The sequence below is a fragment of the Cololabis saira genome, chromosome 6 (assembly GCF_033807715.1).
Source record: "Cololabis saira isolate AMF1-May2022 chromosome 6, fColSai1.1, whole genome shotgun sequence".
NCBI classification, from domain to species: domain Eukaryota; kingdom Metazoa; phylum Chordata; class Actinopteri; order Beloniformes; family Belonidae; genus Cololabis; species Cololabis saira.
The window spans coordinates 26,456,306-26,469,559 of NC_084592.1; the positions used below are offsets into that span (position 1 = coordinate 26,456,306).

Here is a 13,254-nt window from a genome sequence, read left to right on the forward strand (position 1 = left end):
ATATACCTTAACTGCCAATATTAATGGACTATTGAATGAAGAAATGGCAGCAAAGGTTATTTTCAGCCTATTTTCACTGGTGTGCACATGCTCAGTGAGCACAGATGGCCCCGTGTTGGGTGTTTGCAGTTGTGTAAGCTATTTATGTGATGATCCTCGCTGAAAAATACACCAAAGCACGAACAGGGTACCAGCTAACTTCTGTGGACTACGGTGTCCTATAACCTATAACAGTAATTAACCATTATCCATCACATAAGGGCTTTTGCTTTTGAATAATCATTTGCATGATCATCTGCTGCCTTCTGACTACAGTGGTAGTAGCTGTCACAATTATTTGTACAGAACTAAAGATGTTTTTTGTTTTCTAAAGATGTAGAGATCTTTATTTTTCTGTGTTTTGAAGACGAGTCTCGCAGGACGACGTACAGAAAGTTAAGGAGATGCGGAGAGAGAACTAGGAGAGTTATGCTCATAAAAAGAAAAACACTGTTTCAATGAAAACACCGACACCACCCTATTGTTTTTGGGGAAAAGTATAATGGAAATCCAGGTACACTTCTGTTTCATCTGTTCCCTCAGTCATCACTATGAAGGAAAAGCCACACCAGTATTAACTTGTGTTAGTTCTTGTAGCTTCCAGTGTTATTTTGGCTGCAGTGATGTTGAATAGACCAACATTTTCGTTCCACTGATAATGACAGAACGAACTCTACTTCATATATAATTAAATGATTTGATGTAAAAAAGATTTTAACCAATAAAGGAAAAATGCTTCTTGCAATGGTCACTTACTCATGCAAAGATGACATTTCTACTGTAACTAACTTGCAATGTTTTTTTTGTTGAAAAAGAATAATATTAAATACAATCTTTAACAAAGCAGTGTCTTTTTTTTCGGCATCTGATCACTGACTTCCTAAACTAACACGGACAGTTAAATTTGGCATTTTAAATTCTGAATTTCCTCTGTAAGAAGAGAACAATTAATTCCCACACATCATCTTCAAGAGTAGACGTTGCTACAGCACGTTTCCTGTGTCCAGTATGTGTGTCATTTCCTGTTTTGCAGCAAATGGGACACTTGTGTTTACTGATGAGTCTCTGCTGATGGGAGTTTTCCCATCATTTTCCACCATCAGGCCTGTCTCTGTGGGACAGCCACCATCTGTGTGACGAACAGCCTATTTTTATCACAAATCACCAAGTGAACCTCAGAAATATCAAGAACTCGCGCAACAGTTTTTAGGAAGTCACAGTAAGGCTATTTTCTTTTCTTTTCTTTTGTATCTGTTTGCCATTTAATTTCCGATGTGTTCCAGTTAATTCTGTGCACAGGATAATCTTCTGGTGAACAGGATTAACCCATTAATAACTTGGTGTTGATTTTGGCCAGAAGTCAGGTTAAGAAATACCTTTGGCATGTTCAGGTATGTATCACAAGGAAGGATCCCATTATAAACCAGAACAGAATTTATACGATTATGCTAATTTTATTACATATGGAAAAGACATTTTTAAACCTCCATCATTTTAATCTACCTCCATCATGAGCGCTAATCTGTTAAGCTTCACACACCAATTGAGCCACTATGAAAATCTTCCTGCGATATCGCTCTTTTGGCTTCAGCGGGTGAATTTGCTTTCCTTTCAGTGTTTTGTGCGTTTGACGTCATGCGAGGTCAAAGCCGTGCAATATTTATAAATGTGTGCGTGCACACCTTTTCTGGATAAGTGTGCCATCCAGCTGAGGCGGTGCAGCCACTTAGCTTCCTGGCATGCGTGCATCTCCTTCTACATGCTTTCTCTTCTGCTTCCCCTCTGCGATTTTCTCCCTTGTGCATCTACACACGCATGCATGCGCATTTGCTCTATAGTTGGAGAAACGTACATTCAGCCCGCAAGGCGTGGGAGCATTAAGGCCTAATCTAGGTCACAGCATTAGCCCAGAGGTATCCTGCTCTCCACACACTTGTGCAAACTTATTCACAAAGAGTGTTTTTCTTTCATTATTAGTTTTAATTTGCAAGCAAAGTCACATGTGAAGCATATGAACTCTAATTTTCCTACAGCTAGCATTGGAAAGATTTTCTTTGTTGCAGCAAACACATTTTACTCACCAGTAAAATATTAAAAATAAAATAACTGAGTTTCATATTTCCAAAAAAAAAAAGTCTCAGTTGACTGTTGTGATTTCCACAAAGCCACAATTTCCTTGACTAATTGTCCTTCCCACTGGAGAACACTGATCATCATCCATTTAAGACTGCAGTTTAACAATGAGGGAAAAAAATAGTAAGTATTTGTGTGTGTAATCTGCCTAAAAAAAATAAAGAGGCATCCTTGAGTACGCTGCTGTAATTTGGGGTGCATTCATGTTGCAGCATTCATGTTATAGAAAGCCTTTGATACGAATTAGCCTGACAGCGCATCATCTGTGAGGCGACTCTGTGTCACGGAAGAGAAATAGAGCTTATTTCTCTCTTTTAGTCTTCAGCCTTCTATAAATATTCCACTGATCTCTTTTCTCTTTCGCGCCTATCTCCGTTCCCCCTCCCTTCCTCCCTCCATCCTTCTCCCTTTCTCCCAGTCACTGTTTGTCTATTTTTTTCCACCCCTACCCACCGCTTCTGTTGTGCAATGCAAAGAAAAACACTCTTGTGTTTTCTATTTTCTCTGAGGCTATAGGGTTTGTACTCCCATTGCATTTGGAAATGGCTCTTCCTTCCTTCCCTCCCTCTTCTTCTTACTACAGATTACTACTCAATCTTAGAAGCGACTGCTCACGTGTTTGCTTCAAAACTAGGAGTAGTTACAGGAAAAAAAGATGCCAAGCAGATTTGATCTCTTAACAACTGTCAGTTAGATGCTGCTGAGCCCAGTGTGCATGTGGTGAGCACCATCCTGCCTAACCTATCAGTGTGAGAAGTAAGCGTGCCACCTATGAAGTCAGCAGTCCCCAACCCCCACCCTGAACACATGTTCAACATCCTCTGGGCACAGGCTGAGCTCAGTACTGAGACACAGCTGAGAATTAGGGAGGGAGAGAGAGAGCGAGAGCAGTGAAGTGGAAATTTGGGTGAGCATCAGGAAAAGACAGAAATAGAGCGATAAAGCAGTGAATTAGGCAGAGGCAGGCAGAGGGGGGAGAGGAGAAATGGAGGCAGCCTTTCACTAAGGGAGTGATGCTTCGTGCAGACAAGGTTACATTTCACTGAGGGCGAACGCTCTGGACGTGTTTGGACGCGAGAGCCTCATGGATTTGCCCTCGTCTGAGTCTTGATGGAATTCACTGCATCTGGATCCCGCACAGATGCAGACTGAGGATGCGGCTGGATGCTAAGATTGCTGTGGGCCTGTGATTCCTTTGCACGTCTCAGTCGCTGCCTTCTTCTCCACAAGGATGGCTCCAGCAGCACTGACCCAGATAGTGGATTTGTGGCTCTACGCTGAGCTTTGTTCCTCGGGTGGTCTGCCAATGTGATGCGGATGAGGCATGCTACACACCTCTGCGGAGACCTCTCAGCCCGCTGACTCTGCTGACATCTGTCTCCGTGGATACGCACGGCAGCCGGCAGGGTAAGGATGCATAGCTGTGACCCTCACGCTCATGACACCCTGATGGGTTCTGTGTGTTTGTCCATTTCTTTCCATCATGTTTACTTCCTCGTCCTTCATGAAATATTTGTGCTTTTAAACATATCTATCGATGCTTTGATGGTGAACTAGATACCATAATGCATGCAAGCATTATGCAGAATAGCTGCATGTATAATGCATGACCAACAAGTAACTGTCACCGCTCCACAATACTGGGAAAGTAGGCTAGGATCCCATGGATAGAGAAGACCTGGGTGAATAATTTAAATGTTGGATTGTGAAAGGATTTGACTTCATTTTCTCTGATGACCAAGTAGCAACTTATTGGAAGAGATCAAATGTTGATCCCAGCTTTACCTCAGTCTGGTCAGAGTGGTGCAGATGAGGTCAGCATTGCCCCCCTTATAATCTCATTTCTTTCACCATATTTCTTTGTGAGGTGGGAAGAGACTTTATGAATAAGGACCCCCCCCCTAATCAAAACAAATAAAAAGAAGACAAACAGTAGACTCTTGTTTCATGATTCATGTGACCGATAGGGGTTTTTCCCCACAGTGACTACCACTTAATTAGCTTAACAGTCTGACATGCTTTTTGTTTTAACTCCAGTGGCTGTAATAAAGAAAATGATGTTGAATAAATTGGATATTTATCAGATTTAAGGTGCTTAATACAAACCTTTCTGAGATAACTGTGCTTTTTGCATGTTAGTCTGACAGTAACTTTATGGTAAAGAAAAGCTTTTTATTTCTATAAACCATCTCAAAATTGTTTTCTTACAGGGAGTTAAGGTTTTACGGGTTTTTTGTTTGTTTTTACTTGTACACGATTTTAGTAGAAGTTGCACAAGCAATGTGTGCAATCAATTAAAACTTTGTTCTTCACTTAGTTGCTTCATTCTTTATAAAACAATAAAAATACATAATATGCATAATAAAGCTGAGTAATGTAAACAAGTAATTCAAAGAAAACCAATAAAAACATAAACTTTAGAATTTAGTTTAAAAGTGTCTCCTTGTTAAGTTCTAACTTTAGGGGTGAAAAGCAAACCTGCTTCGGATGATCTGAAAGGCCTGAACGGTTCATATAAGTCAAACAGATCTAAAATGTGTTTTGTCCCGAAACCATTTGAAGCTTTTTAAACCAGTGGCATTATTTTTTTTTTTTTTTTTATTGTATTTTTATATTTTCAGACACAAAAAGAGGGGTATACCTTAGATACATAGAACACAAACCCCCACAACTCAATTTTTCAAAAATTAAAAAAAAAATGTAAAAAAAAAAAAAGTCAAAGTCCATACATACCAAAACATATTTCATAGTGCTATAATCATGCCAAATATACTAACCAAAAATTCTACTCAATGCACTAATTGAGAATACCAGATAGTCCTACCCTATCTGTTCTATCAATGACTGAAATAATAATTAAATAGTTAAATAATATTCCTACCTACTTCTTGATGAAGGGGACTTATCAAAATGTCATTACTTTCTAAGTTGGGGCTGGTCCGTTAAAGAACAAAAATGATACCCAAATATATACCCTCAAAACACAATGTAAACAAAACCAAAAAATACCTAACAAAACAAAACAGACATAAACGGTGGGAAAACCCCACTTAAAACAAACACGACAACAAAACAATACAAACAGTTGCACTCGGGTCTTATCATTGTCACTATGCCTTACAATTACCTACGGATTTCTTAAAATCAAATTCTGTATGAGATTGCCATATTTTTAAAAAGTCTGAGGATTTGCCTTTGCTCTTGTAGTAAATATTGTCAAGTGTAAGGTAGCTTGAGAGTTCGTTCCACCAATGGGCTAATACTGGGGGTTTAGATTGTTTCCAATTTAAGGTTATACATTTCCTGGCTGCCAACATAGCAAGATCTATATATTTGCATTGATATTTGTTCCACTTGTCTGACATACTAGTTCCCAAAAGACATAAACGAGGTGACAAAGAGACAACTACACGTAAACATTGAGATATCAGCTTGGTAACAGAATTCCAAAAAAAGGAAAGTGCATCACATGACCAAAACATATGAAAAAAAGTTCCTTTTTGTTTCTTGCAACGCCAGCATAGAAATGACATCTCACTGTTCATTTTATGCAATTTCTCTGGTGTAAAATAAATCCTGTGTATCATCTTAAAAATAGCTAGTTTATGCCTTAAATTGTAAGAACATTTATGAACTTGCCTACAAATGTAAGACCAATCCTCTTTCTGTAAATCAATATGGAGATCTTGTTCCCACCTACATCTTAAATTGTCTGTATTTATAACAGAACAGTCAACAAAAATATTATAGATCTTAGATATACTTTTTTCATTGTTCTGTTCCTTATTGTTTAATATAATATCAATTTTTGATGGTGTGGGTTCTTGAAGAGAACCATTTTCCTTATTTACTACGTGTCTTATTTGAAAAAAACGATATAAGTGTGAAGAAGGCAATCCATATTTCCGTTGTAGTTGAGCAAATGAAAGAAATGTCCTATTTTCAAACAAATGACAGAATTCCTGGATACCTTTATCATACCAAAATTTAAAGGTGTCATCCTTACAGCATGCAATACTTGGATTCTTCCAAATTGGGGAAAAGGGAGAAAGGGCAATCTTATAACCTAACTGTTTATGAGATAATTTCCAGATATTAAGACTATTTAATATAACAGGATTCTTAATTATTTTATTCACATCTTTAAACTTAATATATGGTAAATGTTCCAAGCTGTACGGAAAGGTATCCAAGGATTCTATTCTTTTCCATGAGCATGAATTATTTAAAAACCATTGTTTAAATTGAGTAAGTTGAGATGACAAAAAATAATAGTAAAAATTGGGAAGTTTCAGGCCACCAGATTCATATGGTAAATTTAACACTGACATCCGAACACGTGGGGTTTTATTATTCCATATAAAAGAAGAAACTAAACTTTGTATTTTTTTAAAGAAAGATTGTGGTGGATTAATTGGAAGATTTTGAAATAAATATAAAAACTTGGGCAAAACAGACATTTTAACTATGTTAACCCTTCCCACAAGAGAAATAGGAAGATGTCCCATCCGCTTTAATTCTTCTGTTATTTTATTAACTAATGGAAGATAATTCAAATTAAAGGTATCATCCAGTTTTCTAGGTATAAACATACCCAAATACTTAATACATTTAATTGACCATTTCCAGTTATATTGACTCTTCAATAAGGTATAGTCGAAATTGGAAATTGGCATTATCTCTGTTTTGTCCCAATTAACTTTAAAACCTGATAACTTCCCAAATTTTCCAAATAATGCTAAAATAAATGGTAATGAATATAAGGGATCATGAATATACAACAAGATATCATCAGCATACAAAGATATAAGATGTTCTTCCTTCCCTATATTAATACCTTTAATACAATCATGAGATCTAATCACTGCAGCAGTGGCATTATTTTAAAGTCAAAGTCAAGTGCGCTGGTAACTTTTGTGTTTTGCGTGGTCTCTTGTGAGACCATTGTTTTCATCATTTGTTTGTTTTTTCATCGTCGCCCTTGTAGTTAAGCTTAAGCCAAAGTAGGTTAAAAAAGTTTAAATGGCATAAAGTTTGGCCAAACCTGACCTGATCGTGGTGTCCTTTACTGTGATGCTGTAACTCATTACCTCGGGGTTTCTTTCTGGCTTGCATTGATAGTTTAACAAGAAATACGTCAATATTTGAATTGTAGGTATAATTTTGTACTGTCTTGGTATTTTAATATAACATTCATTTTCCTTGTGTTTTGCCTCGCTAAATGCCTGTCCACCTGTCACTCCATCTGTAGGTTTTTCATGTCACAAGTGATGGAGGTCGGTAGTTTGCACAGAAAAGCCACAAACTGGAGGAAGATGTGTTGAGATGGTACTTCAGCTTTACTTCATTACAGTTCAGCTTAACTTATCCTCCTAAGACCTGGACAACATGTGGATGTCACATGTGTTGTTGTCCATGTCCTAATATTTAATTCTTTAACGGGGGCCCAAATCGACAAGAAAAAAAATTGCACCGGGAGGTTGAATAACGCCAAATCACGACAAACTGACCTCAGGGTACTTTAAGGGTACAATTAAACAAAGCCAATTAAAAAAAAAGGCATATACTGTAAAAAAAAAAAACTGAAATTTACGGTAAAATACTGGCAGCTGAGGTTGCCAGAATTTCACCGTAAAAAATATGTTAACAATGTATATGACATTACGGTATGCTTTTCAGGCAACCATAAATTTCATAGTTGAGAACTGTTGTGTTTACGGTAAATTACTATGAAAAACAGACATATTGTAAACCTATGTAGAAATTACAGTATGTTTTTGCATAATGTTGAACAGTTTTATACTGTAAATTTAAATGTAAACATCAGCTAAATCTGTAATTTAGACAGAATAATACCGTTAATTTTAGGGTAATTACATGCTTGTGATATTACGGTATTTTCAAATTTCTTTACCAAAAAATTATATTTTTACAGTAAAATTGTGTGATTTCTACATATTATTACAGTAAAAAGTATAGTTATGTAGTCTTTCTTGATTTAGGGTAATATAATCTACTACAGTGATATACTATTTTGGATTTTACGGTCTTTTACTGTTGCTATTTTACAGGTTTTTTACTGTAATTTTTACGAACATTTATTACAGCTAAGAAAAGAAACAGATTGGATCGAGTATTTTTGATATAATACCCCATCCTGAGCAAACCAAAAAAATAAAATAATCACACTGAAACTTTTTTGACCCACTGAAATCGAATTAAACTGAAGTTCTCTTAGTTGGACAAACACAGTCAGATAATGACTGGCTAATAACCGCATGTCCATGTAACTATTCAGTGGGACTGTAAACCGTCCACAAGATCTGCGCTTGCTCCACAATTCCTGCCCCAGGCTTTGACCCACTAATGCTCGAAGAAAGACAATACAGAAAACGACTTGAAAACTACTACTTGTTTCAGACTCTTCCCTTCCCTCTTCCCGGCAGGAGGCTGCGGTCCATCAGGACCAAAACCTCACGCCATAAAAACAGTTTCTTCCCGACTGCAGCTGTCCTCGTCAACAAGGCCCCGGACCCCGCTCTCCCCCGTCTACCACAGACTGTCCCCCACCCCACTCTACCTCACATTAACGTAAAGACCCCACTTCTTTTATTTTATTTATTTATTTATTTATTTGTATAGCGCCATATCATACAATATAAAATGCAACACATGGTGCTTTACATGCAGAATAAAATAACAATAAAAAACACAATTTAAAACATTCCATACGACCCCACCCCCCACGCGTACACACACACTCACTCACACTCATATACATGTGCACACACTCACACGCCCACACCCACACACACACACACACACACACAATAAGTGGACTGGTGACATGGCTTAGCACTAACGATCCAGGTGAGGAAAACACTACCTATGGGTGGCCGTCCACACTGAGAAGCTCCACCGACCACGACCACCAGAAGCATCGCCACAGAGACCCCCCCAACCCGGACAGACCGGGGCAGACCCCACACAGAAGGTGGAGCCCTCCCCCAGCTACCCAGGCCAGACCTTATGCGTCGCATTAACGCACATCCCAGGTCACTTTTGTACAGACTCATTACTCCGGCACTTTAAAACCAACATGTTGTACATTTTTTTCTTTTAATATTATTTGCTCTTTTGTATTGCACCAATTAACACACACAACAAATTCCTTGTGTGTGTTAAACTGGCAAAAGCCAATGTTGACAAGCTAGAAGCCGCCACTAACACCAGCTGTCTTGGCTTACCATGACATACGTCCTTTGCCGGTAAACCTGTTCTCTTCATGTACATATACATCGGGACAAACGAGAGTCCAACAAAAACTGCTGAGTCAAGCTATAAAGTGGGTGTGAATCACTGGGAGAATGAAGTTGTGTTTGTCCTGTAACCAGAGCCGCCTGGGAGATTTGTGAGGCCCTGTGCGAAATGGCTGGGGGGGGCCCTCGAAATTTTTTGGGTTTTTCGGGTCGGATCGGGTGTCTATATGCGCAATTTTAACTCTCCAATGATCAAAATACTGGATACCTTCCCCCGCCTCATCATCATCTGGGCTTGCCTCGACACGGGGCCCCACGGCTGCTTGAGACCCGGTCGGATCGGTGATTTTTGTAACAAATTTATCAAACGAGCCTTTCAGAGAGGCATTAAACTCTTCCATTTTCTTTGTTTTTTTTCTTTTTTCATCCCCTGATGGAAATTTCCTGATTCTGTCTCGTTCTCTCGACATTGTGTGACAGTTTGTTCCAACTCCACCGTCTGGATCAGAGCAGCTTGTGTCTGCGCTTGGTCTTATCAGTTGTATTGAACAACAGACACGCGCATCATTGCACATATATTTATTGATATGCACAGACTAGTACACATTTAGGTCTGTAATGGAACGTGAATGTTGATATTTATAAGGGAAAAAACGAAAAAAAAAACGAAAAAAACATTTTTTTTGAAAAAAAAAAAAAAAAGGCCCATAGCGCGAGGCCCCTTGGGGCGCGAGGCCCCGTGCGGTCGCACGGTTCGCACACCCCTTGCGGCGGCCCTGCCTGTAACCACAGCTCTTCTGCGGCAGAGTAAGAGGAAGGGGTTCAGTTGGATGTGTGTGTTGTCCGTTGCTCTTCATACATTAAAGGCTCCGTCCACATTAGTGTCTTTTTGTTTTAAAATGTCTTCTGGATCTTCTGGAGAATCCATTTCAGTTTGTAAATGCAGTGTAATGTAGACTGACAAAACCAAAAAAAGAAATAAATACATTTGGAAAGGATATAGTTTCACATGTTTGCTTCATGTTTGCTCTCCTGGGTCACTAAATATTCTTCCCCGATTCAGCCAGTCTATCATATGACTAAAAAAAGGTTTTAAATCGGCCATACCCGTTCTGAAATGACCATCTCGAGGAAAACTTGTGAGATTGAGCCCCCTGGGGTGCTGGATAGCTCAGCAGGGTGAGTGGTGCCCCATGCACAGAGGCTTTGTTATGCACTAGAACCACAATGCTTTCTTTAAAAAAAAAAAGAAAAAAGGAATGACTCATTGAGACCTTAAGTAAGAAAGGCTATGTTGAGATTGCAGCCTAAATGCCATTTCTGGGCATAACTGATCATTAAACGAATTTTCTGACTGGTTGTTTGCGTTAAATATTGCAAGTGATCACATCCCACCAGTGTGTCCTGTGTATCCTGACCTAATCCTCGTGGTTGCTTCTACACACATAGAAATGATGTAAACAAAACGAAATGGATGGTGATTAACGGGCTTTGCTGGTACAAATTTTGTATAAATTAGAAGAAAATGCTAGAGATGCACGATGCTGTTGGATATTTGCGCTTTGCGTCAGCATCTGTCCGCAGAGTGTGTTCATTGTTGTGTTTTCTTGTTCTAAGCACCTAATTTCTGCCACTGATAGATGTAATTCTTGGTATTTGAGAGTATGGCAATGTGAATGATGCAAGAGGCAAATTTTTCATTGGTAACTTGAATTTGTTTTGTTTAAAGCTGCAGTCTGGTGCCTTTGATTGAGATGCAGCTGAATGCAGTAAAGAAGGTCAACTGTAGCCAAAACGTTAAAAGGTTTTGGGTGGAAAAGATATCATTGGTAGGAAATGTGGGCAAGAAGGGAATGGGGAAGGAATGTCCCATCCTGTGAACAATAGGGGTGTGCCAAAAAAAATCGATTCACAGAATTGCAATTTTCATTCGCTACGATTCAGAATCAATGTAAAATGTCACAAAATCTATTTTAAATAATATTAAAAAATGAAACAAATCCATTTCCTATCGTCCTCCATTTTGTAGCTACGACTTCCAGACGTCATCATGCAGAAGGTTCTGGAACGTACACATGCACGAAAAGCACCTAAACAAAGAAAGCACTGCGGATGTGGATGAAAGAATCTGCCAATATCTGAGCTGAAGATGAGTTTGCAGAAGTTACTTAAGCAATACAGTATGTAACAGTTGCAACAATTCTATCTTAGCATGGATAAATGTTTAAAATATAATCAATGTGATAAAAACACTTAAATCTCTCCATTTATCATTCTCTCTTGCAAACCGGACTGGAATAGATCATAAGGATCCGTTGCATGATTTAGTAATTCAGATGAAAACAGCTAATTTTATTCACAACCAGCACAACAGTTACAACCCAGGACACCTGCTGATGACCAGGAAGCAGTAACTAACGAATAACAAAGACAGCTAACTTCTAGCTACAATTCAGACCATATAAACATGAACTTAATGATTGATCAAGTTCAAATATTTAAGATGCAGTTGTATTTAAAAAAAAAAAAAAGATTTCAAAAAAGGCTCTACCTTTTGTGAAATGAACTAGTCTGGTTCCAGGTAGTAACAATAAGAAAAGAAAGAAACTGTCTCCAAACACCACTGGATATACATCAGAGCAATTATAGAAGCAATGCCTGTGAAATAAGCAGAGCGACAACCGGACTAATATCAAAAGACATCCAGAATGGTGTGCATTGAAGGAGGATCGCTGGGAAATAACTGTTGTCAGATTTCAAGCTGTTATTAGTAATTCTGCCGATATGTTAGTTGCTTTAAATTGTGGCGCTTGGATTCTACTGTAGATTCTACTGTATGAGTCATTGAATTAAAATTTGTGTTTTTAATTTAAATGAGAAAAAAAAGATTGTTACATGGCTCTTGTCTCAACAAGGTTTGGCAATCTGATAATGTCGTCTTCTGATATTGGAAATAAGTAAAGATGAATAAAAGATCTTTTGCATCTGTCTCAGTTAGTGCTGTCAGGCGATTAAAAAAATGTATCTAATTAATTACAGGATTTATAATTAATTAATTAATCTAATTAATCACATTTTCTCATCTGCTAAAGGTCCCTAAATAAAGAATTCGAATTCTAGGACATTGCAAAATTGCAGTGCATGACTAATCAATTGAATACACTAAGAAGAGAAGATTTGAAATCCACATTTTTATTTGGGAAGTGTGTTTCATAAATGAAATTCAGAAGAAAAAGCTCAAGCACATCAGCAAACCAATTAGGCCAAGTGCATTTTTCAAAAATGCAATACAAATACAGTTAAATAAATAAGATTCAGAAATAAAATACGACTGAGTCTCAAATAGGCACTTAAGCAGACTCTCAATTCAAAATTAAAACTAAAGCTGACTCAATACAGCAATTCAAGTACTAGTACCTGTAACGTTTACAGTGGAACTTCTCCGGACATGTTTAGCGTAATAATTCAGGCTGGAGCAGCTCCAGTGATAGGAAAATTATTTTTTACAAAATGTACAAATCACCGCGTTCTTGTTGATAGTCCTGTCTTCTTTCTTTTTATACATAAACTTGCTGTTCAAAGGCCCCAGCAAAGATTTGCTCGCCTTGCTCCCCTGAGTCGCGTCCACGTGTATTGTCACTCTGCTTTGTTTGTTTGACTAGCAACGCAAGTGGGAAGTGACCTGCCATTGCGAAGTGGCCTACGGGTCCCTCAATGGGCCAAATTTCCAATGCTTGCGCATTTTGCCAGTCATAATTAATTGCGTTAATTTTCATAACGCGTTAATTAGCAGTGTAATTAATTAATCTAATTAATGCGCTAA

At 38.1% G+C, this 13,254-nt stretch overlaps 1 protein-coding gene across 10 annotated transcripts in view; it reads left to right on the top strand.

Annotated features, from left to right (window-relative positions):
* Nucleotides 1-3,016: 3,016 nt before the first annotated feature.
* LOC133446071 (nck-associated protein 5-like) overlaps nt 3,017-13,254 on the top strand; it is a 78,771-nt gene continuing 68,533 nt past the window's right edge. For 6 of the 10 annotated variants that reach the window (XR_009782798.1, XM_061723827.1, XM_061723825.1 and 3 more), the window contains exon 1: nt 3,018-3,579. Coding sequence is in view for 8 of the 10 variants with exons in the window: in XM_061723827.1 (XP_061579811.1) it covers nt 3,497-3,579 (83 nt within the window). In the remaining 2 variants the exon portion in view is untranslated. Of the gene's footprint in view, nt 3,580-13,254 lie in introns of all 10 variants that reach the window. The other 4 variants (XM_061723822.1, XM_061723820.1, XM_061723823.1 and 1 more) reach the window with 1 other exon arrangement.